Source organism: Manis pentadactyla, chromosome 9 (assembly GCF_030020395.1).
Source record: "Manis pentadactyla isolate mManPen7 chromosome 9, mManPen7.hap1, whole genome shotgun sequence".
In the NCBI taxonomy this organism is placed as follows: domain Eukaryota; kingdom Metazoa; phylum Chordata; class Mammalia; order Pholidota; family Manidae; genus Manis; species Manis pentadactyla.
In genome coordinates this window covers 40,652,678-40,678,258 of record NC_080027.1, presented here as the reverse complement: position 1 = coordinate 40,678,258, position 25,581 = coordinate 40,652,678, and the positions used below count along the sequence as shown (strand labels likewise).

Genomic DNA, 25,581 nt, shown 5'->3' with positions numbered 1-25,581 from the left:
CTGGGCAACTGCACACAGGGAGCAGCCTCTGGGTTGATCCCCTAAGCTGCCATGGGAAGGGCAGCCCTCGGGATATCCTAGGGCACTGGCAGTGGTTGCAGGCAATCAGCACAAGTTCAGGGCAAGAACAGAGCCCCTACATGCTTTCCGGACCCTGCACCGGCTTCCTCTGCCTATGCCAGTCGGCCATGCACAGGGGGCAGCCTCTGGGTTAATCCCCTGTGCTGCCATGGGTGGGGTGGCCCTTGGGATGGCCTAGGTCACTGGTGGGAGTTGCAGGCGAGCAGCACGTGTTCGCCATGAGAATAAAGCCCCTGTGTGCCCTTCTGGACTCTGTGCCTATCTCTGCTGTGTCGGTTGACTGCGGGCAGGGGGCAGCCTCTGGGTCTGGCCCAGTCAGCCACGTGCTCTGGGAGAAGCCTCTGTGTGGCTGCTGTGGGCAGGGCTGCTCCCCGGTTGCTCTGCAGCAATGGCAGGTCAGCTGGTTCGCTTGCAGTGCTGGTGTAGGGGGGGTATGAACAGCAGGCTCCTTATCGCTGTGAGGGGCTTCGTTGCTGCATTGCCACCCAGGGGATTAGGGTGCCTGAAGTTCCTTAAAGTTCCCAGCCTGCTGGGCTGAGCATGCCAGGACAATTTTGTCCATCTGTTAAACCCTTGTCCCTTTTAAGGCTTTTAAAGCACCCACTTTTCTATTGTCCAGGGTAGCCAGCTGTGGGGACCTGTTCTCAGTCTTAGTCTTGGATTTTGCTTTTCTGTTCCTCTAATATCTAGTAGACCATGCAATGTGTGTCTGTGCTCGTGGTGCAAATTACTAGGACTGGTTATTGAGCAATCCTGTGCTTCCACTCCTTCCCCACTCTGATTTTCTTCCTGCTGGTGAGCTGGGGTAGGGGGAGTGCTTGGGACCCACTGGGTCATGGCTTTGAATCTTACCCTTTTTGTGAGATGGTGAGTTCCTGCAGATGTAGATGTAGCCTGGCTGGGGTACTGTATCTTCTGGTCACTCTCTTAGGAATAGTTGTATTTGCTGTATTTTCAAAGTATATATGGTTTTGGGAGTAGATTTCTGCCACCTTACTCATGCCGCCACCTTGAGAATCTCCCTGATTAAGTATTTCAGCAGAGAATTTCTGTAAGCTTTTGTTTCTGCCTATTATAATTTTTTTGAGAAACACCTGTCTTATTGATTAAAAGTGAATATAGAATAAAATATCAGTGCTGTGGTATGATTATAGACTTTTTAGCCTGCTCAGAAGCTCTTTGAGGGCAATGGCTACAACTTCCTCACATCTGAATCACCAAGTGTCTTCCAAACTGCCTTGGGCATAGCAGGGCCAAAATAAATGTCTATGGAATGACCCACCTGTATAAGCACTTTAGGGATTAGCATTAGCTATTTGCATGAAACAATTCTTGTCTGCCGAAAAAGCCAGGGTTCATGATACATATGTGACTGTGTGTATGATTATGATAATGATTCCTACTTTTGAGAGGGGCAGTTGAGGTCAGGTGACTTTAAGATTGCTAATCTAGGAAGTGACAGACAGATTCAAAACTCAAATCTAGGTCTTCTGACCTTGCACATGCTCTTCTCTTATTTTAACATTCCAGAAGAAAGGGAATGACAGTAGGATGAGTATAGATTGGCACAGAAAAGCATGAGACCAAGAGCCAGGGGATTTGCCAAGGGTTCTCATCCATATGCTACTGTTGATTCAGTGGGTAATTTGGACAAAGCACTGCTTCTGTATGGATCTTGCTTATCAAGAAAAGGGTTTGAACTGGAGGATCTCTAAGGTCTTTTAAAGCTAACTCCAGAATAATAATTACTAAACAAGAAACTGAGGGTTTTATCATGACATTCAAGGGCTTTCCAAATCTGGTCCTTGCACATCTATAGTTCCCCCCCACATAGAGGAGGCTTCCACCATTCTCAATCCTTCTACGTTCTTACAGCGACAGGTCCTTATATCTCTGTGCCTCTGCCATGGTCTACTCTGCCTAGAATGCCCAACTCTTCCTCTGTATACTTAAAGGGTGCTTCCAACTTCTCCCTCGAGTCTCTATTGCTGGGCCCTCTGTGAAGGCTCCCGTACACTGTGAAACCCAGGCAAAGTGTTCTTCCCTCCTCCACTTCCTCTCCTCTTACATGTATACCTTTTACTATACTCATCACACTGTACAGCTGTGAACTTGTTTATATGCTGGCTCCCAGGTGGATTGTAAACTACCTCAGGGAAAGATAGTATCCTTTCTTTTTTTCTATTCTAGTATGGCATTCAACAGATAAATCCTTGTTGAGTAAATGAAGAGAAACTTCTACGAGGCAGGCAAACATTTCTCAGAGAGGTGAGGTAACTTGTCCAAGGCCTCACAACTACTGAGCTGAATAATCAGGATCCAAACCCAGGGCTCTCTAACTGCAGAGCCCCATGTTCTTCCTCCTCCCCAAGTTTAAGCAGTCGACACAGGGGGGTAAGATGAGACCTCTGCACTAGCCCAAAGGAGAACTAATTTTTTTCAACATTGTTAAACCTATTTCAACATTTATCCAAGGAGTGCTGGTTTTATTTTTCAAAAACAAGTACCTTGCCTCAGTCTGAAAGCCAGCTCTTTATCCTCTGGTGGCAAGTCTCTCACTCTCTTCCAAATCCACAACCAGGAAGTCTGCTGTGTTTGTGTGTGTGTGTGTCTGTGTGCATGCATGTGTCTCAATGGCAGCCTCAGGGGAAGCCAAGCAAAGAATAGATTTGGACATTGTTTGTGAGATCAGAGAAGGTTCTGTGAGGAGGATGCATGTTTCAGATATTCCAGCAGAGGAGAGATGGGCCAATCTGAAGTCCCAAGGAGAAGGTAAGAGATTCCATTCCCACCCCAACCCTGAGGCTGAACTGCCTCAGTTCCCAGATGGGACTCCCAGGAGAAACCTGGATAGTTTGGACAGGCTCAGCCCAGACATTAAGGACAGGGAAAGGCCAGCAGGTGGGTCTGTTTTTCCAAATAGAGCCCCATCTCCCACCTCACTCACCACTGCTATGTTCTCCTTACCTGGAGCATAACTGGGGCTATTGGTGGGGTACAGGCTGGGATTGTAGGCAGGGGCCGCTGCCGGGTAGGCTGTGGGGTAACCTATGAAGAGACAAAAAAGCCCTATTTAGTTGGGAACGAAGAAAAGAAGATTTCTGAAGAACCAGAATCCAAGTCCAAGGTCTGGCCTTCAATCTCTTCTTGGGTCATTTCAGACATTTATGTGTGACCAGCTTTTAGCCCCTCAAGAAAAGTCATCAATACCACAATACCAACACATGCAGATTTTTCTATTTTTTAAAAGCAGTAGAAGAAATATATGTCTATATGTTCATTTTTAAAAAGACTGAAACACTATAGAAGTGTATAGGGTAAAAATTTAAGTTTACTCTCACATTCCTGCCACAACAGTACTCTCCTCCTTAGAGGAGTAACACTTTGGCATCTATCCTTTCAAATAATTTTCTGTGCATTTTTATAGACATTATTCAGTGGTGTACTGGTAAATATTTAACAAACAGCTCAAGGGAATTGACGTGGGAGTCCCATTTGTAGCATTTGCCAAATTCCATAGTATAAATACTCCCACTAGAGCTGATTTTAAGCTATCAAGATCATTAAATTAGTTGGGAAGAGATGTTCATAATGGGCCCTACAGGGCCCATACCAGCCAGATCCATCCCACTGCCTTATTTATATATGGTAGTTTTTTTCTTAGAAATTTTTTATTGTAACAAAAATATATATATCATAAAATTTGTGATTTTTAACCATTTTGTGTCCCATTCAGTGGCATTATATTCACAATGTGTGTAACCATCCCCACTATCTGTTTCAAAAACTTTTTCATCACCCCAAACAGAAATACTGTGCCCATTAAGCAATAACACCCATTTTCCCTCTCCCTGGAGCCCATTACTTCTAACACTTTGCATCTCTATGAATTTGCCCATTCTAGATAGTTTATGTAATTGGAATCAGATATTATTTATCCTTTTGGGTCTGGCTTTTTTCACTTAGCATAATCCTTTCAAGGTTCATTCATGTTTTAGAATGTATCAAAATTTCATTTTTTATGGCTAAATAATATTTCATTGTCTACATATACCATGTTTTGTTTATCCATTCATCTGCTGATGGACACATGGGTTGTTTACACCTTTTGGGTATGGAAAATAATGCTGCCATGAACACTGGCATACAAGAACCTGTTTGAGTCCCTTTTTCAATTCTTTTCGATATATATTTAGGAGTAGAATTGCTGAGTCATATGGTAATTACATGTTTGGCTTCATGAGGAACTACCAAACAGTTTTTCATACTGGCTCCACCATTTTACATTCCCACCAGCAATGCATGAGGGCTCCCATTTTTCCACATCCTTACCAATACTTTATATTTATTTATTATTAATGTATCATTGACATACAATCTTATGATGGTTTCACATACACAACATAGTGGTTCAACATTCACCCATATTATCAAGTCCTCACCCCCTCCATTGTGGTCACTGACTTTCAGCATAGTAAGATGGTATAGAGTCATTAGTTGTCTTCTCCGTGCTGTACCGCCTTCCCACTGACCAGTGATTGTGCTGTACCTACCTTCCCAGTGATTACGAATTATAGTGCCCCTTGATTCCCCTCTCCCTGCCACCCACCCTCGCCAACCCCTCCCCTTTGGTAACCACTAGTCCCTTCTCGGTGTCTATGAGTCTACTGCTTTTTTTGTTCCTTCAGTTTTGCTTTCTTATTTTATTTATTTTCTTTTTTTCTTTTATTTCGGTATCACTAATCTACAATTACATGAGGAACATTATGTTTACTAGACTACCCCCATCACCAAGTCCCCCCGACAAACCCATTACAGTCACTGTCTATAAGCATAGTAAGATGCTGTAGAATCACTACATGTCTTCTCTGCATTGCACAGTCCTACTCGTGCATGCCCCCCACATTATACATGCTAATCATAATGCCCCCTATCTTCCCCTCACCCTTATCTCTCCCTTCCCACCCATCCTCCCCAGTCCCTTTCCCTTTGGTAACTGTTAGTCCATTCTTGGGCTCTGTGATTCTGCTGCTGTTTTGTTCCTTCAGTTTTTCTTTGTTCTTATACTCCACATATGAGTGAAATCATTTGGTAGTTGTCTTTCTCTGCTTGGCTTATTTCACTGAGCATAATACCCTCTAGCTCCATCCATGTTGTTGCAAACGGTAGGATTTGTTTTCTTCTTATGGCTGAATAATGTTCCATTGGGTATAGGTACCACCTCTTCTTTATCCATTCATCTACTGATGAGGACACTTAGGTTGCTTTCACTTCTTGGCTATTGCAAACAGTGCTACGATAAACATATGGTGCATATGTCTTTTTCAAACTGCACTACTGCATTCTTAGGGTAAATTCCTAGAAGTGGAATTCCTGGGTCAAATGGTATATCTATTTTGAGCATTTTGAGGAACCTCCATACTGCTTTCCACAATGGTTGAACTAGTTTACATTCCCACCAGCAGTGTAGGAGGGTTCCCCTTTCTCCACAACCTAGCCAACATTTGTTGCTGTTTGTCTTTTGGATGGTGGCGATCCTTACTGGTGTGAGGTGATATCTCATTGTGGTTTTAATTTGCATTTCTCTGATGACTAGCAATGTGGAACATCTTTTCATGTGTCTGTTGACCATCTGAATTTCTTCTTTGGAGAACTATCTGTTCAGCTCACCTGCACATTTTTTAACTGGATTATTTGCTTTCTGATTGTTGAGGTGCATGAGCTCCTTACATATTTTGGATGTGAACCCTTTATCGGATACATCATTTATGAATATATTCTCCCATACTGTAGGATGCCTTTTTGTTCTACTGATGGTGTCCTTTGCTGTACAGAAGCTTTTCAGCTTGATATCATCCCACTTGTTCATTTTTGCTTTTCTTTCCCTTGCCCAGGGAGATATGTTCATAAAGAAGTTGCTCATGTTTATGTCCAGGAGATTTTTGCCTATGTTTTTTTCTAAGAGTTTTATGGTTTCGTGACTTACATTCAGGTCTTTGATCCATTTCAAATTAACTTTTGTGTATGGGGTTAGACAGTGATCCGGTTTCATTCTCTTACATGTAGCTGTCCAGTTTTGCCAACACCAGCTGTTGAAGAGGTTGTCATTTCCCCAGTGTATGTCCATGGCTCCTTTATCATATATTAATTGACCATATATGTTTGAGTTAATATCTGGACTCTCTATTCTGTTCCACTGGTCTGTGGCTCTGTTCTTGTGCCGGTACCAAATTGTCTTGATTACTGTGCCTTTGTAGTAGAGCTTGAAGTTGGGAAGCGAGATGCCCCCTGCTTTATTCTCCCTTCGCAGGATTGCTTTGGCTATTTGGGGTCTTTGGTGGTTCCATATGAATTTTAAAACTATTTGTTCCAGTTCGTTGAAGAATGTTGTTGGTATTTTGATAGGCACTGCATCGAATCTATAGATTGCTTTAGGCAGGATGGCCATTCTGACAATATTAATTCTTCCTAGCCAAGAGCGTGGAATGAATTTCCATTTGTTAGTGCCCTCTTTAATTTCTCTAAAGAGTGTTTTGTAGTTTTCAGGGTATAGGTCTTTCACTTCCTTGGTCAGGCTTATTCCTAGGTATTTTATTCTTTTTGACGCTATTGTGAATGGAATTGTTTCCCTGATTTCTGTTTCTGTTAGTTCATCATTAGTGTATAGGAAGGCAACAGATTTCTGTGTATTGTGTATCCTGCAACTTTGCTGAATTCAGATATTAGTTGTAGTATTTTTGGAATGCAGTCTTTAGGGTTTTCTTATGTACAATATCATGTCATCTGCAAATAGTGACAGTTTGACTTCTTCTTTATCAATTTGGATGCCTTGTATTTCTTTGTTTTGCCTGATTGCTGTGGCCAAGACCTCCAGTACTATGTTGAATAACAGTGGGGAGAGTGGGTATCCCTGTCTTGTTCCTGATCTCAGAGGAAAAGTTTTCAGCTTCTCACTGTTAAGTATGATGTTGGCAGTGGGTTTGTCATATATGGCCTTTATTATGTTGAGGTACTTGCCCTCTATACCCATTTTGTTGAGATTTTTTATCATGAATGGATGTTGAATTTTGTTGAATGCTTTTTTCAGCATCTATGGAAATGATCATGTGGTTTTTGTCTTTCTTTTTGTTGATGTGGTGTATGATGTTGATGGATTTTTGAATGTTGTACAATCCTTGCATCCCTGAGATGAATCCCACTTGATCATGGTGTACGATCCTCTTGATGTATTTTTGAATTTAGTTTGCTAATATTTTATTGAGTATTTTTGCATCTATGTTCATCAGGGATATTGGTCTGTAATTTTCTTTTTTGGTGGGGTCTTTGCCTGGTTTTGGTATTAGAGTGATGCTGGGTTCATAGAATGAGTTTGGAAGTATTCCCTCTTCTTCTACTTTCTGGAAAACTTTAAGGAGAATGGGTATTATGTCTTCTCTATATGTCTGATAAAATTCATTGGTGAATCCATTTGGTTCAGGGGGTTTTGTTCTTGGGTAGTTTTTTGATTGCCAATTCAATTTCATTGCTGGTAATTGGTCTGTTTAGATTTTCTGTTTCTTCCTTGGTCAGTCTTGGAAGGTTTTATTTTTCTTGTAAGTTGTCTGTTTCTTCTACATTTTCCAGCTTGTTAGCATATAGATTTTCATAGTATTCTCTAACAATTTTTTGTATTTTTGTGGGGTCCGTTGTGATTTCTCCTTTCTCATTTCTGATTCTGTTGACGTGTGTAGATTCTCTTTTTCTCTTAATAAGTCTGGCTGGGGGCCTATTTTGTTTATTTCTTCAAAGAACCAGCTCTTGGTTTCACTGATTTTTTTCTATTGTCTTATTTTTCTTTTCAATTTTATTTATTTCTTCTCTGATCTTTATTATGTCCCTCCTTCTGCTGACTTTGGGCCTCATTTGTTCTTCTTTTTCCAGTTTCAATAATTGTGACTTTAGACTATTCATTTGGGATTGTTCTTCCTTCTTTAAGTAGGCCTGGATTGCTATATACTTTCCTCTTAGAACTGCCTTCACTGCGTCCCACAGAAGTTGGGGCTTTATGCTGTCATTGTCATTTGTTTACATATATTGCTTGATCTCTGCTTTAATTTGGTCATTGATCCATTGATTATTTAGGAGCATGTTGTTAAGCCTCCATGTGTTTGTGAGCTTTTTGTTTTCTTTGTAAAATTTATTTCTAGTTTTATGCCTTTGTTGTCTGAGAAGTTGGTTGGTAGAATTTCATTCTTTTTGAATTTACTGAGGCTCTTTTTGTGACCTACTATGTGGTCTATTCTGGAAAATGTTCCATGTGCACTTGAGAAGAATGTGTATCCTGCTGCTTTTGGGTGTAGAGTTCTGTAAATGTCTGTTAGGTCCATCTGTTCTAGTGTGTTGTTCAGTGCCTCTGTGTCCTTACTTATTTTCTGTCTGGTTGATCTGTCCTTTGGAGTGAGTGGTGTGTTGAAGTCTCCTAGAACAAATGCATTGCATTCTATTTCCTCCTTTAATTGTGTTAGTATTTGTTTCACATATGTTGGTGCTCCTGTATTATATATTTATAATGGTTATATCCTCTTGTTGGACTGCCCCTTTATCATTATGTAATGTCCTTCTTTATCTCTTGTGACTTTCTTTGTTTTGAAGTCTATTTTGTCTGATACTAGTATTGCAACACCTGCTTTTTTTCTCCTTGTTGTTTGCATGAAATATCTTTTTCCATCCCTTGACTTTTAGTCTGTGTATGTCTTTGGGTTTGAGGTGAGGCTCTTGTAAGCGGCATATAAATGGGTCTTACTTTTTTATCCATTCTGTTACTCTGTGTCTTTTGATTAGTGCATTCAGTCCATTTACATTTAGGGTGATTATTGAAAGATATGTACTTATTGCCATTGCAGGCTTTATATTCGTGGTTACCAAAGGTTCAAGGGTGGCTTCTTTACTATCTAACTTAGCTCTCTTATTAAGCTATTATAAACACAGTTTGATGATTCTTTATTTCTCTCCCTTCTTATTCCTCCTCCTCCATTCTTTTATGTTAGGTGTTTTATTCTGTACTCTTTTGTGTTTCCTTTGACTGCTTTTGTGAGTAGTTGATTTTATTTTTTGCCTTTAGTTAGTATTTGGTTGGTCTGCTTTCTTTGCTGTGATTTTGTTTTCTCCGGTGACATCTATTTAGCCTTAGGAGTACTTCCATCTAGAGCATTCCCTTTAAAATATCCTGTAGAGGTGTTTTGTGGGAGGCAAATTCCCTCAACTTTTGTCTGGGAATTGTTTAATCTGTCCTTCATATTTAAATGATAATTGTGCTGGATACAGTATTCTCGGTTCATGGCCCTTCCGTTTCATTGCATTAAATATATCATGCCATTCTCTTCTGGCCTGTAAGGTTTTTCTGTTGAGAAGTGTGATAGCCTGATGGGTTTTCCTTTGTAGGTGACCATTTTTCTCTCTGGCTGCCTTTAATACTCTGTCCTTGTCTTTATCTTTGCCATTTTAATTATTATGTGTCTTGGTGTTGTCCTCCGTGGGTCCCTTGTGTTGGGAGTTCTGTGAGCCTCCATGGTCTGAGAGACTATTTCCTCCCCCAGTCTGGGGAAGTTTTCAGCAATTATTTCTTCAACAACACTTTCTATCCCTTTTTCTCTCTCTTTTTCTTCTGCTACTCCTATAATGCGAATATTGTTCCGTTTGGATTGGTCACACAGTTCTCTTAATATTATTTCATTCCTGGAGATCTTTTAATCTGTCTCTGCCTCTGCTTCTCTGTATTCCTGTTCTCTAGTTCCTATTCCATTATCGGCCTCTTGCACCTCATCCAGTCTGCTCTTCAGTCCTTCCAGAGATTGTTTTATTTCTGTATTCTCCCTCCCTACTTGCTCCTTTAGCTCTTGCATATTTCTCTGCAGGTCCATCAGCATGGTTAGCACCTTTATTTTGAATTCTTTTTCAGGAAGATTGGTTAAATCTATCTCCCCAGGTCATCTCTCGGGGGCTGTCTGGGTAATTCTGGACTGGACCAAATTCTTCTGCCTTTTCATGGCAATAGAGGTAGCTGTAGGCAGGTTGCATGTGTGGCAGCTGGGAGAACGTCTTTTCCTGTTTGCTGGTTGCCTTGCCCTTCTCTGCTGCCTGTATCGGTTATCCACACTCCTGAAGCAGCCTCCAGATTAATCCCCTAAGCTCCCGTGGGTGGGGTCACCATCAAGGTAGCCCAGAGCCCTGCGGGGAGTGGCTGACGCACCAGGTGTGCTCTCCTGCGAGAGCGGCACCCCTTTGCTCCTTGCCCCGGTTTCTTCTCCCTGTGCCAGGCAGCTACGCGCTAGTAGTGGCCTTTGGGTCTGGCCCGGGCGGGTGCGTGCCGGGAGGAGATTCTGGGCAGCTACCAGGGGTGCAGCCACTCCCGGGCCATTCCACCGCGGGTATGCACAGCTGCTCCTGGGCCACTCAGCCGCTGCCGGCTCTTGTGCCTGCTCCTGGGCTGCTCCACCCTCACTGCTCTCAGGCTACTGGCTGCTGTGTCGGGGGCTGCACCGGCTGGCGGAACGACTGGCAAGCTGCTTATTGCCGTGATGGGCTTTAGAGCTGCACTGCCGCCCAGGGGGTTAGGGTGCCTGGCGTTCCCTGGGATTCCCAGATGCTGGGCTGAGTGTGCTGGGATGATTCCGTCCAGCTGTGAGTTCCCTGTCCCTTTAAGACTTTCAAAAGCACTCGCTTTTCTTTTGTCCCAGGGGAGCTGGTTTCGGGGACCTGCTTGCAGATTTTGCTTTATCATTTCTCTAATATCCAGCACACCATGCACTGTGTGTCTGCGCTCCTGGTGAGGATTACTAGAGCTGGTTGTTTAGCAGTCCTGGGCTTTCACTCCCTCCCTGCTCCGACTACTTTCCTCCCACCGGGGTGCTAGGGTGGGGGAAGTGCTCGGATTCTGCCAGGCCGCGGCTTGTATCTTACCCCCTTCGTGTGATGCTGAGTTCTCGCAGATGTAGATGTAGCCTGGCTGTTGTACTGTATCCACTGGTCTCTCTTTTAGGAATAGTTGTATTTGTTGTATTTTCAAAAATATATATGGTTTTGGGAGGAGATTTCCACTGCCCTACTCACGCCACCATCTTGGCTCCTCTCCTGCTTTGTTTTTATAATCCACAAATGAGTAAAATCAGTTGGATTTGTCTTTCTCCACCTGACTTATTTCACTGAGCATAATAGCCTCCAGATCCATCCATGTTGTTGCAAATGGCAGGATCACTTTTTTAACCATTCTATTGATGGAAACTTAGATTGCTTCCACATCTTGGCTACTGCAAACAGTGCAGTGATAAACATAGGGGTGCATATGTCTTTTCGAATCAGGGATGTTTTCTTTGGGTAAATTCCTAGGAGTGGAATTACTGGGTCAAATGGTATTTCTACTTTTAGGTTTTTGAGGAACCTCCATATTGCCTCCCAGAGCAGCTGAACCAATTTACATTCCCTCCAACAGCGTAGGGAGGGTTCCCTTTTCTATACTTCCTCACCAGCATTTATTTCTTGTCTTTTGGATGTTCGCTATCCTAACTGGTGTGAGGTGATCTCTCATTGCGGTTTTAATTTGCATTTCCCTGATGATTAGTGATGGGGAGCAGCTGTTCATGTGCCTGTTGGGCATCTGTATTTCTTCTTTGGAGAAGTGTCTGTTGAGATCCTCTGCCCATTTTTTAATTGGGTTATTTGATTTTTGGATATTGAGACATATGAGTTCTTTATATATTTTGGATGTTAACCCCTTATTGGATAAATCATTGACACCTTTTACTTATTTTTTAAAATTGTTTTATTATGACCATCTTAACAGGTATGAAGTGTGATTTTATCTCAGTGTGATTTTAATATGCACTTCCCTAATGATTAATTATGTTGAACATCTTTTCATGTATTTTTTGTCATTTTGTATATCTCTTTGGAGAAGGGCCTATTCAAAACATTTTCCCATTTAAAAAACTGGGTTGTTTGTTTTGTTAAATTGTAGAAGTTCTTTTTTTAATTTATTATATATATTATATGTACACACACACACATTCTGGATACTAAACCCTTACCAGACATGACTTGCAAGCATTTTCTCCTATTCTGTGGATTGTCTTTTCTCTTTCTTGACAACACCTTTGATGCACAAAAATCTTTAATGAAGTCCAGATTTTAATGAATTTCAATGAAGTCCAATTTATCTATTTTTCTTTTGTTGTTCACACTTCTGGTGTCATATCTAAGAATCCAATACCAAATCTAGGGTCATGAAGATTTACCCTATGAGTTTTGTGGTTTTGGCTCTTATATTTAGATCACTGATCCATTTTTTGCATTTGGTATGAGGTAAGGGTATGTGTAGTTTTAAATTCTACTTTTTCACTTTAACATTATAAGCATTTTTCTATGTAATTACATATTCTTCAAAAACATATCTTTGTAATGTTCCATTAATAGATACATCAAATCATCTAACCATTATTCTGTTTTTAGATGTTTGGGTGGTTGTAAATTTTCATTATTATAAATAAAGATATGAGAACAACCTAAATAAATCTTGGTTATTTTTGTAGGAGTGCATTCTAGAAATGAGATTTCTAGGTCAAAAGATGGTGCTATTTTTAAAGCTCATCCATTTAACAAACTTCTGAATACCCTGTCCTTGGGGAACTTACATTTTGAAAGGGTGGGAGAAGGCCAAGGATAAGCAGTAAATATAAAGAAACAAGTCTTAAGTGCTATAGAAAAGAGAAAATGGCAGGGCAAAGAGCATCAAATGTGCTGGAGTGTTGCCAAGGGAGGGCACTGAATATTAAATTGGGTGACCAGTACAAGATATATGGAGAAGATAAGATTTTCACAAAGATGTGAAGGAAATAGTCAACTAAGCAGATGGCTAAAGGAAGAACATTTCAGACAAAGGAAACAGTGTAAAGACACTAAGTTAGGAGAATATGGGACGCATCTGAGGAATAGCAAAGAGGCCAGGAGGGCTGAAGTGGAACAATAGCAGTAGAGGAAGTCAGAGATAAAGGGCTGGTTAGTTCATGTAGGGTCTAAGGCTTCTGTAAGGACTGATTTTTCCTAAGTAAAATGAGAAGCCATAACAGGGTCTGAGTGGAAGAATAACATGATCTTATGTCTGAAAAGGGTCACTTACATTGCTCTGTTGGTAACGTACTGTAATGGAGGAAGGGTAGAAGCACAGAAACCAGTTGGGAGCCTGCTGCAAACTCCTGGCAATAGATGAGGCAGCTCACATCAGGGCAACAGCAATGAAGCTGGTAAGTGACATGATGAGAGTTTTCACATACTTTGCAATGCTGCTTTCTGGAAAGACTGTCAGTTTTACTTGTACTAGCAGTGCGTAAGTACCTGTCTCTTTGCTCTCTGCAGTTTTTTAATGCTCATTGGTATTTTAACTAACAATGGAAAGATGATTTTAAAAGTGAAAGATTAAATCCGTAAGTCCCTTAAAGCTTCTTTGGGATACTTAAATATTGAGCTTTAATATGTATCTTTGTTAATATGCCTTTCCCTAAATCCTTTCCAACTCCTAAGAAAATTAATCTCTCTTTATACTTCAATCATTTTCTGATTTTGGAACCAAGGTAGCCAACTTGTCACTTAATTAGTAATGTGGAGGTCTGTCACTTCTCAAGAAGAAAGTCAGAGGTTTAATCTGGGAAGCAAACTGATCTGGTCTTACAGCTAAAATCTGTATTCAGGCTTCATGTGAAAGATTGTGCAGCCATGGGAAATCACACCCCTGTTATGTCATTTCAGATGCCTTTTATTTTAGGGGCAATTACAGGATCTTCCTTCAATGTTTCCAAGTCGAATCTTTTTTGTTCACTTGAATTTGGCAGATATCATAGAATAGAAGCATTAGAAATATTTTTATTTGGTCCAACCCACTTCATTTTTATAAAAGTAACTTCAGGTTGAGAGAAAGGAAGGGAATCAGGGTGACAGATGCTGAGATTATGAAAGCACCTTAAAAGCCATTTGGTCCACCCTCAAGTTTGGGGCTAGAGCCTCCTCTGAAACTCACTCACTGGATCACTCACCCCAGGGCTTACATCTCCACAGGCAGTGAACTCCTTCCTTTCCTGAGACCCCCCCCCTACACTGTGAGACAGCTCTGATTGTCTCAAAGGGACTTCTCATACTTTAGTGAACTCTATCTATAGCGTCTACCCTTTAGAAAAGAACAAATTTGAAGACACACGTATCCAGAATTACAGAATTTATCACACTGTACTTCAATGATTTATTTACATTTCTGGTTTGCCTCCTTCTCCCCAGAATGCAAGCTCCTTGAGAAGGCACAGCTATGTCTCACTTGCCTATACACAACAGCTCTTGGTCAATCCCTCTCATTCCCTGCCCTGTCAACACACCACCCACCTCTCCTGAGCCCTTGGCCTGGGCAGCAAGCATCTGAGCTGCTCACAACAGGCTGGTGTGCTGAACAGTCTGTATGGTCAGTAAAGAATATCCCTTCCCCACCATTAACTCCTCCAGTTCAAAAAGGGTGTCACAGGCAAGCTAGGCTTCCTTCTCACAACTTTCCCTGGTTTGGTTGTGTTTGTGTCCTTGCCTCCAGCTCATCCTATTCATCTTATTGCTTCAGCTGCTGATGATGTTGGCATCTCTAGTGCCTAGCATAGATTAAGGCAGAGAATAGGCACTCAGAGAACAGATTACGAGGGGGATTGTGTCCTGGAGTCATGAGCAGTCTAAAAACAAAAGTAACCAACCCAACAGGGTCCCTGGCCTTAAGAGAGTCACCAACTGAGGAAGACAGCAGGACTGTTAGAATGCAGCCTGAAAAGTGCTGTGATAAGGAAGAAAGTGGGCAGAGAAGAAGCCTTCGTCAGCCAACATTTATTTGGTACCTATTGTCTGCCAGGGAATATACTGGGCACTAGGAGTCCCTGGATGTAGATAAAAAAGGGGAGGAAGGGCTTTTCAGGCAGAAGCATGAAGGGCAGTATTTTGGGGTCAAAATACCCTCCTTGACTCTAAGATGCAGGACTGATGGGTTAACCACACCTGAGGGGACAGGCTGTCTTTGGGGGCTTGATCTCATCATTTCGTCTTCTTGTGACCATGTCTCCCTTTATGGCGGTCTGCCCTAACTTACCTTTCCAGTTTCAGTGTGTCCACTGTGTCTGAATTTCATACTGCTAGATGGAGCTTCTCTCCTGAACTCCTGACTCATACAGTATCTAACAGACTACTCAACAACTCCACTTGGGATGTTTGCTACACTTCAAGGCTATACCCTAGAGTGGTTAAGAATGTGGTCTCTGCGGGTAAGATTCCTCAAGGGAGGAACAACCTAAGACAGGCACAGTCGCAGGGGGGTCATCAGGTGAGAAATTGGGGATCAACAGAGGTGAGGCTTAGAACCTCACCCCCCCGTTCTGAGAGAAATCTTCTGCATACGTGGATGTTTTATTGCCCTGGTCTAGCTTGGATTAACACATAGTCTACAGGCACACACCTGATCATCTACATTTGCTGTCTTACAACACTAAACTATGTTTTCTACCTTTATCTTGTATCTACCTACCACTTCAGCATTTTATTAAAAATAATAATAATAAAGAGAGAAATGTGGTATCCACATATAAATCAAGTATAAAAACCAAATGAGTATTCATATTTGAACTGACTGTTTAGAGTTCATAATGCATGAGCAAAACCGAAAGTTTCTGTGATGACTGCCCTTGTACTGTTCACTATGTAACTTATTCATTATGTAAGAATTTGTTCTCCATGTAAGAACTTGTTTGTTATGCCTCAGAAGATTGGAGACTGACGAAAATTAGGCTTGGGGTGGATTAATGATTGTGCATTGAGCATTGACTCCCCTATACAGAATTTTATTGTCGTTAACAACCATTTGATCAATAAATATGAGAGATGCCCTCACAAAAAAAAAAAAAAAAGGACAGACTTCCAATGGTAAAATAAATAAGTAACCGGGATGCAATGTATAGCATAAGGAATATAGTCAAGTTACTGTAACAGCTTGGTAGGGTGATAGCTGGAACCTAGAATTATGTATATAAATGTTTTATCACTGTGTTGTACACTTGAAACTAATGTAATGTAATACTGTGCGTCAACTACCCTTCAATAAAAAAAATAATTATCTTAAAAAAAAAAAAAAGAAACATCATTACATCTACATGAAAAAGAAAAAAAAAAGAATGTGGTCTCTGGAGCTGGATCCACACTTAGGTTTGAATCCCAGCAACACCACTAATTATTTGTGTGATCTTGGACCACTTACTTAATCTCTTTGTGTTTTAGTTTTCCCATCTGTGAAAGGGGACTAGCATTACTTACCTAGTAGGTTGTTATAAGTATTAAATTAGTTAAGGCCTCAAAGCATTAGGAGCCGGGCAAATAGTTAAGACTTCAAAAATTAGCTATTATTATTGCAAACTTACGATACTCAAAATTGAATTTTTTTTTTCTGTCCTCCTACTTCCTTCCAAACCTGTTCTTCTGCAGTTTTCTCCATACCAGTACATGACAACCCATTCTTTCACCTTCTCAGGCCAAAAACTTTAGTGTCATCCTTGACTCTACTCTTTCTCTATTTACATCTAATCCATCAGCAAATTCTTTTAGTTCCACCTTCAGAACATATTCAGAATCTGACCATATGTCCTTACCTATACACTTTCTATCCTAGTCCAAGCCATCGTTACTTCTCACCTAGATTATTGCAATAGCTTCATAACTAGTCTCCTTGCTTCTACTTTTGATCCTGTGGAATCTATTTCCCACAGCAGCCACAGTGATCCTGTTAAAACATTAAATCAGATCATGACACCTCTTTTTAAGCTCCACAGTGGCTTCCCAAGACAATCACAGTGAAATCCTTTTAATGACCCACCTGGGCCTCAGCCACCTCTCAATCCTCCTCTTCTAGTATTTGCCCTCATGCTAATCTACTCCTGCCATAATGGCCTCCTTGCTTTCTTCAAATGTGTCCAGCACTTTCCCATCTCAGAGGCTTTACCCCTTCTGTTTCCTGATCCTGGAACTCTGTTCAAAGGTCACCTTACATTCTTTCTAAAAGGACTCTCAACTTTCATTACTCTCTGTGCTCCTTACCCTGCTTTGTTTGCCTTCACAGCACTTACCAACCTGACGTATGTTTACTTGTTTATGGAAGACAGACTTTCTCCTACCACTGGGCTGTAAACTTTAGGTCAGGGTAGCACTTGCTAGTTTGTGGCTGTTCCCTACTATAAGGCTCTTCCCTAGTGCACTCCAAAGACTCTCTGGCCAGGCTCTGGATGACCTGAGAGAGCAGAGTGCATTCCAGGTCCTGGTCCCCCATGTTGCCTGGCTGTGTTGAAGTTCACTGGGGATAAAGATAATGAGTTTACCTAATACACCATGACATTTCACCCATTGCTCATACAAAAGATATTTTCACATCTGCTATCTCATTTGAGCTTCAAAAGAACCCTAAAATTATTCCCCCCATTTTGTAGATAAGGAAACAGGCTCAGAGAGGTGATGTGACATTTGGCTAAGATTATTCTTAGCCAAATCAGTGGTGACTTAGGCAAGTCAGTGGTGATACTAGAAAGGGAATCCTAAAAATAATGCCTTTGTCCATACCTGCTAAATAACTATGACTTGGTCCTTGGAACTAGTCTGCCCCTTCTGTATTAATCCTCTTTGAAGGTAAAAAGTGAAGAGAATAAATGGACACAAGTGAGCTTTTCTCCTTTGAATACTAAAAGTTATAACGATCAGGTTTCCTGGGATTCTAATGTGTACTTTAAATTACTTCATAGATGTCAATACAACCTAATCCCTTTTCCTAGTTGTTAATAGAATTAGGACTGAAGAAATGTAAAACTATTTTTTGATTAATATGGAAATTAGAAATTACTTTCAAGAGAAATCAGAGGACTATTTCAGAAACTACTTTATCTTTAGGAAGTGAAAAGGGCAAGGTATCAAAAGCTAGTGAAAGACTGACTGGCTCAGGATGACAGAGGATTACTCCTCTGTGAGCAGGGGAACACTTAATGCAGTGAAGGCACTTCAAGTTTGAAATTCACAAATAAAAAGAAGAAAACTGTCTCCAAGGCCAGGATGATGACCAAAAATCAAACAAGAAAAAGAAAGCTTTATTTCTTCAAAATTGAAAACAAGAGGCCAAAAGAAAGGATATAATGTTGAATCTGTAGTATGTTCTGAGAACTGTGCTAGGCATTTCTTAATCTGACTGAATCCTCACCCTAACTCTATGAGATCCATTCTAACCCACTTTGGAGATGAAGACACTGAAGCCGAGACTTACCTACATGGCTAGTAAACAGAGAGCGGCACAGCACCCAGGCCACTGAGTAAGACAAAGTCCATTCCTACCAACCTCCCTACCTCTCCTCAAAACATGAGCCTATTCAGTGCAAACTTTTGGATTTGGCTGCCATTTTCTTTGTCAAAGGTCTTTTATTTCAGCTTCAAAACCTAGGAAAACAGGAAATTACTCTGGAGAGTCAATTTGGTCAAAGATGGTTCAGTTACCAAAAAAGAGCTATTTCTCTGTTCCCAGTGTCTTAATATAGGTCATGCTTGGGTTGTTGAGCAGTATCACATAGGTGCTGAATTAAGAGGTATTAGAGGTGATTGAATCCAATCTACCACCTAGCACAGGAAATACCCTTTATAGTGGCCCACAGGTTGGCCATATGGCCCCTGCCAAGCACACCCTTCCAATGACGTTGTGCTCAGAACACAGGTGGTTAAAGCTCCTGTTGGAGAGCTCTGGAGGTTAAGCTAAGCAATTCTTTACTCTGAGCTAAAAATTCTGCCTTTTAAGGAATCTAACCCTGAACACCTTCATAGCCACTGGTCCCTCACAGTTCACATCTGCTCCCCCTGCTCCAGCACACCCTCCAGAAATATGAAGATAGCAGCTTTTCTTCCTGAATTTTCTCTTGTCCAAATGCAAAAGACCCAACTCCTTCAATCTTTCCCCATCCTGGTTGTCCCCTTTTGGCCAGACTTCAATTTATAAATCCCTTTCCCTCAAAACAATTCAATTTTCTTCTTGCCTTGTTCATTCTTCTGCTGTTTTTTTCCCCCCAATTAAAAAAAAAGAACTAACATAACAAGGCTGGTGATAGAAAGTGAAGGCCTGAAGTGACTTAATCCAGATTTTTTATCATTATCCACCAACATAGTTATTTAACATCCAGCAGACGATTACTCTGTGCAAAGCAGGTGCTAGGTTCTTTACATAAGAGCTTACCATCTAATGGGGATATGATAGAGATTATTTATATTAATCTCCAGGCAATGTTATGATACACAATCAGAGAATGTTGGGATGTTTCATAGTGCTGAGGTGGAGGTCTCCAGTCCTCCTCCCAGCTCTGGGAGAGCTGGAAATGGCATCTCAGAAGAAACATTTTAGGTGGTCTTGAACAATAGGCAGAGTCTGTCAGGTGTGGGGGGTGGGGACAAAGAAATATATATTCGTTTCACACATGAAGGCCCAAAAGTATATGCCATACCAAGGAAACAGCAAATAGTTATAATCTGTAGGAAAAAGTGGCAGGAAACAAAAGATTAAAAGAGACTGAGGACAGACTGTGAAAGGATTTGAATGCCAGCCTGAGGAATGAATTTATCAATCAATAAAAGGAATTCATCAAAGGAGTTTAAACTGGGGCGTTTCAGAATTGTGTTTTACCTATTCTAGCAGCAGTTGTGGACCAAGTGGGTGAGCTCAGAGAAGGAGGGACCAGATTGGAGGTTACTGCAGTAGCCCAAAGGCAAAGCTAAACCAGTCAACAATGGGATAAAAAAGAGAAGGGCAACTACAAAGATGCTTAGGAGACAAAGCCTACAAAACTTCATCCTGATGGCAAAATCCCATTTTTATTGCTGTGAGCTGAAAGCTACAAAGCAAGATGGGAAACATTCTTGCTGTAGGGTTTGTAGGCTTTTTTTTTCTCTTTTCTTTAATAGGTAAAGAAAGAAAATAAACTAAACAAATTAAACGGAACTTTGAGTCTGTTGGCTCAGAAAAAATATACTGAATCTGAACTTTTCTTATGAGCTGGGAGGCCTGGTTCCTGAGAGTGCTATGGTGGCGAGAATGCAGGTCAGCCCAGCAGGCCGCTGTTCTGCAGTGCTGGTTCTGGACCTGCCTACCAGACCAGAATCTGAGGTGGCCTGTATACTAGATTCAAGGCCCACCCACCCACTGTCCTACTAGCAAGCCCCATGGAATCACAAGGGTGTAAGTGAGGCACATTTTTCCTCAGGGCAAGATACTTCCTCTGAGGTAACAAGAAGGCAGAAATACCCAGTAGTTGTTGGGTTGTACTTCAGCTAAAGGGCCAGCAACCTATGGGTCATTTACTTTGAGCCCTAGATGAGAAAAGCTGCTCAAACCAGAGCAGGCTTAAGTTGGTATGTCTTTAATGTAAAAATAATATAAGCAAAAATAGGTAAGAGAATAGGTTATGTTAAAGCTAATAATAAAATTGCTCCTAGGTAAGCACATGAGCCTAAGTGTGTGGTGTTCCTCAGGGAAAAAATTATTTTACAAATTTGTAAAAATCTCCAAATTCCCCTATTTGCCAGTATGAGAGAAATTTTAATGGAAAGCAGATGGCCTGCCTCAAACTCCACTCCAGGAGTGTGCTTCTTCTGTATCTGTAAGGCAGATGGTGGGTACTCAGCATTTTACAGACTGTTCGGTGAATGACTTTTCTGCCCTCTCTGCATTTATCTTGTAAAAAGAGATAAAAGAGAACAATGAAAATTTGCAAACTGATGAGTTGGTCCATAAATTCTTTTCTTTCCCAGGTCAAGTCACCCTTTTATTCCATTATTCTGTTGAAAGAGATCTGGTTTTAAAAAAAGGAATCTCTTTCAGATTAAATAAAATACAGTTTTTCATATGTGAAAAAAGTATTGGATCCCTACTTGACACTTCTCCAATTCCAGAAAGACCAAAGACCTAAAAATAAAACAAAACTCTAAAGCTATAAGGGAAAAAAAAAAGGAAAATATCAATTTGACCTTGTGATTATACAGTATTTCTTAGATGAGCTCAAAAGGGAAAACCCCATAAGGTCAATAAATTTAACTCATCAAAATTTAAACCTATGTGACAAGATGCGATAAACAAAGTTAAAAAATAAGCACAGAGTGAGGAGATGTAACACATATAACAGTGGGTTAGTATCCAGAATAAAGAATTCATATTAATAAATTGGGAAATGAAAATAAGCGAATAGAATCTAACCATGCAATTCACAGAAATCGTGCAAATGGCTAGAGAGAAAGAGGAGAAAAGGAAAAGATGTTCAATCATACTAGTAATCAGCAAAATGCAAATAAATGGAATAAAGTAGCCATTTCCCACCTACCAGACTGACAAAAATTTTCAAGTCTGCAATATCAAGTGTTGGGGAAGGATCTGAAACAATGGGAATTAGTAAAGGAGTTCTGAAGGGCAATTTTGCAGTACCAAATGAAGATAAACAGCCTAGAAACCTGGTTTCTAGGTATATATATGCTTGAGAAACTAGAATTTGAGTTGGGCCTTGTGGGATGGGCAGGATTCTAACAGGCAAAGATAAAAGGATTGGTATTCCACCCCCTCCCACACCAAAAAAAACAAAACCAAAAAAAACCAACCAAAAAAACACTATAAGCAGCCACAGAGACAGGAAACCATTCATATGAAGAAGAGCCAGACTCTTTTCCAAAGTGGCTACGCCATTTTTACATCCCCACCAGCAGTACATGGGTTTCAATTTCTCCACATCTTTGTCAACACTTGTTATTTGTTACCTGTTTTTTTTTATTATAACCATCCAAGGGGTATAGAGAGGTATTTCACTGTGGTTTTGATTTGCATTTACCTGATGACTAATTATGCTGAGCATCTTTTCATGTGCATATTAGCCATTTGTACATGTTCTTTTGGAGAATTGTCTATTCAGATTCTTTACATATTTCTTAACTGGGTTGTCTGAGTTGTAAGAGTTCTTGATATATTCTAGATACAAGTCTCTTATCAGACAGATGATCTGCAAATATTTTATCACATTCTGTGGGTTGTCTTCTTGCTTTCTTGATGGTGTCCTCTGAAGCACAGAAGTTAATTCTGTTAAGTCCAACTTTATCTGTCTTTAACTTTGGCTGTTTGTACTATTGGTGTCATATCACAAATATTCACCTCCAAGTCTTCTTGTAAGAGTTTTATGGTTTTATAGCTCTTATATTTAGGTCTTTGATCCATTTTGAGTTAGTATTTGCATATGGTATGAGGTAGGAATCCTATTTCATTCTTTCCTATGAGGATATCCAGTTGTCCTGCATCATTTATTGAAGACTACTCTTTATCCCACTGATGTGATTTTGGTATTCTTATTGAAAATGATTGACTGTAAATAACAGGGTTGGTTTCTGGATAATCAGTTCTATCCTTATGCCAGAACCACACTGTCTTGATTACTGCAGCTTTCTGATAAACTTTGAAATCAGGAAGTGTGGGGCCTCCAACTTTGTTCATTTGCAATATTGTTTTGGTTCATTCAGGTTCTTTGAATTTCCATGTGAATTTTAGGAACAGCTTGTCAAACAATTCTACAAACAAGCCAGGTAGGATTTTGATAGGGACTGTGTTGAATCTGTAGATCAATTTGGAAAGTATTACCATCTTAAAAATAATGTTTCAATCTATGAATATACAATATTTTTCCAATTATTTAATTTTTAATTTAAAGTACTTTATAGTTTTTAGAGCATAAGCTCTGCCCTTCTTTTGTTAAATTTATTCCTATTTTATCCATTTTGATGCAACTGAAAATGAAATTGTTCTCTTAATTTCATTTTTGGATTATTACAACTGTATTACAATTGATTTTTGTAATTGATCTTGTGTTCTGTAATCTTCTTGAACTCATTTATTAGTTCTAATAGTTTATGGATTCCTCAGAATTTTCTATAGGCACAATCCTGTCATCTATAAATACAGGTAAATTTACTTCTTTTCCAGTCTGATGACATTGGATGACTTTCATTTTCTTGCTCAAATGCCCTGGTTTGAACCTTCAGTGAATTGTTCAATAGAGTCATGTGACTGGACATCCTTGCCTTATTCCCAATGTTAGCAGGAAAACACTCAGTTTTAAGTATGATGACAGCCATAGGTTTTTCATAAATGTCCTTTACCAGTTTGATTCCTAGTTTGTTGGGTTGTTTCTTTGTTTTTTAAATCATGAAAGGGTATTCAAGTTTGTCAAATGCTTTTTCTGTTTACTGAGATGATTATATGGGTTTTGTTCTTTAATCTTTCAATGTGGTATAATTTATCAATTGATTTTCCTATGTTGAAAGGATTTTGCACCCCTGGGATAAATCCCACTTGGTCCACCTAGTATAATATAATCCTTTCTATAAGCTATTTGATTCACTTTATTAATATTTGTTGAGGATTTTTGCATTTATATTCAAGTGGGATACTGATTTGCAGTTTTCTTGTGATGTCTTTGTCTAGTTTTGGTATTAGGGCAATACTTGCTTTATAGAAGGAGTTAATTAGAAAGTGTTACCTCCTCTTCTATTTTTCAGAAGAGTCTGTGGAGGATTAATGTTAATTCTTATTCAAATGTTTGGTAGAACCTACCAAAGAAGCTATCTGGTTTTGGGCTTTTCTTTGTAGGAAGTGTTTTTGTTACTAATTCTACTTGTAGGACCATTTCAGATTTTCTGTTTCTTCCTAAGTCAATGTTGGTAGTTTGTATCTTTTTAGTAATTTGTCCATTTCACCTAGTTATCTGATTTGTGGGCATACAACTGTTCACAATATTTCCTTATAATCCTTTTTACTTCCGTAATGCTGCCTGTATCATTCCTGATTTTAGTAATTTGAGTCTTCTCTCTTTGGTTTTTGATCAGCCTAGATAAAAGTCTGTCAATTTAATTGATCTTTTCAAACAACCAACTTTTGGTTTATTGTTTTTCTCTATTTTTTATGTTTTAATTTCATTGATTTCTATTCTAATCTTTATTATTTCCTTCCCTTTACTTGCTTTAGGTTTATTTTAGTTTGCTCTTTTTTTTCCCAGTGTGTTAGGGTGAAAGGTTAGGTTACTGAGTTGAGATCATTCTTCAGTTTTTAATATAGGCATTCACAGTTATAAATTTCCTTCTAAGTACTACTTTGGCTACATCCCATAAATTTTGGTATGTTGTGTTTCATTCACTGTCGAATATTTTCTAATTTCCCTTGTGATTTCTTCTTTTGAGCCATTGGTTATTTAGGAGTGCGTTGTTTAGTTTTCAAATAATTAACTTTTAATTTCTTTCTGTTATTGATTTCTAATTTCATTTATTGTGGTTGGAGAACATACTTAGTATGAGCTTAATCCTTTACACGTATCAAGAGTTGTTTCTGGCACAGCATATATTCTATCCTAGAGAATGTTTCATGTTCTTCTACTTGAGAAAAATTATGTTGTTGGAGTGTTCTATAGATATGTTAGGTGTAGCTGGTATACAATGTTGTTCAAATATTCTATTTCTTGACCTTCTGCCTACTTGTTCAATCCACCATTGAGAGTGAGGTACTAATGTCTCCAACTATGATTGTTGATTTGTCTCTTTCACCCTTCATTTCTGTCAGCTTTTGTTTCATGTATTTTGGGGCCCTGTTAGGTGCATGTACATTTGTAATTGCTATATCTATCTTCGTGATGGATTGATCCTTTCATCATTATGAAATATCACACTTTATCTCTAGTAACTTTCTTTTTTTTTGGTTTTAAAGTCTATTCTGATATTAATATAGCCCTCTAGCTTTCTTATGGTTGCTGTTACATAATCTTTTTTCCAGCCTTTCACTTTCAACTATTTTGTATCTTTGTGGATCTCTTATAGACAATATATAATTGGATCTAATTTTTTTAATCCATTATAATAATATGTGCCTTTTGATTTGACACAGAGCAAATTTAATGAAGGCATTGGAACAGTAGGCTGTGTTGAAAAGTGAGTAAAGATATCGACAGTAAAAGAAAGGAGATGACAGACTGAGGAGGTAAGAAGATCCAGGAAGTTATTTTTTTGAATGGAGGCAAGACATTTTTTCCCCTTGAGAATGAAGAAATTAGGGGCATAGACCTACATGCATCTTTATTTATGCTCAAGTTGTCAGCAGTCATATATACACTCATTTTATTACCTTGAAGCCTGCACTTTTGCAGTCTTTTTTAGTTAGTCCATTCCCAGTGCTAGAATTAGCTGTACACTGAAAAGCCAGAAATCTAAGTTTTAAAATAATTGTGCATATGTTAAATGTTATCTAAAAAAGTGAGCTAAATACACATGCTGTGGTCATTTCAATTATATATTTATTATGCATCCCAGAACAAAGGCTGTCAAAGAGGGAGATACAAAGTGTTGTGGAAGAATAAGGAAGGAACAGAAAGAATC

The 25,581-nt window shown here is 39.6% G+C and overlaps 1 protein-coding gene across 5 annotated transcripts in view; it reads right to left on the bottom strand.

Moving 5' to 3' along the window:
* FAM168A (family with sequence similarity 168 member A) overlaps positions 1-25,581 on the bottom strand; it is a 259,894-nt gene that overhangs the window by 32,864 nt on the left and 201,449 nt on the right. For all 5 annotated transcript variants that reach the window (XM_036888639.2, XM_036888638.2, XM_036888640.2 and 2 more), the window contains one exon: positions 3,049-3,129. In XM_036888639.2, the coding sequence (XP_036744534.1) occupies positions 3,049-3,129 (81 nt within the window). The remainder of the gene's footprint in view (positions 1-3,048; positions 3,130-25,581) is intronic.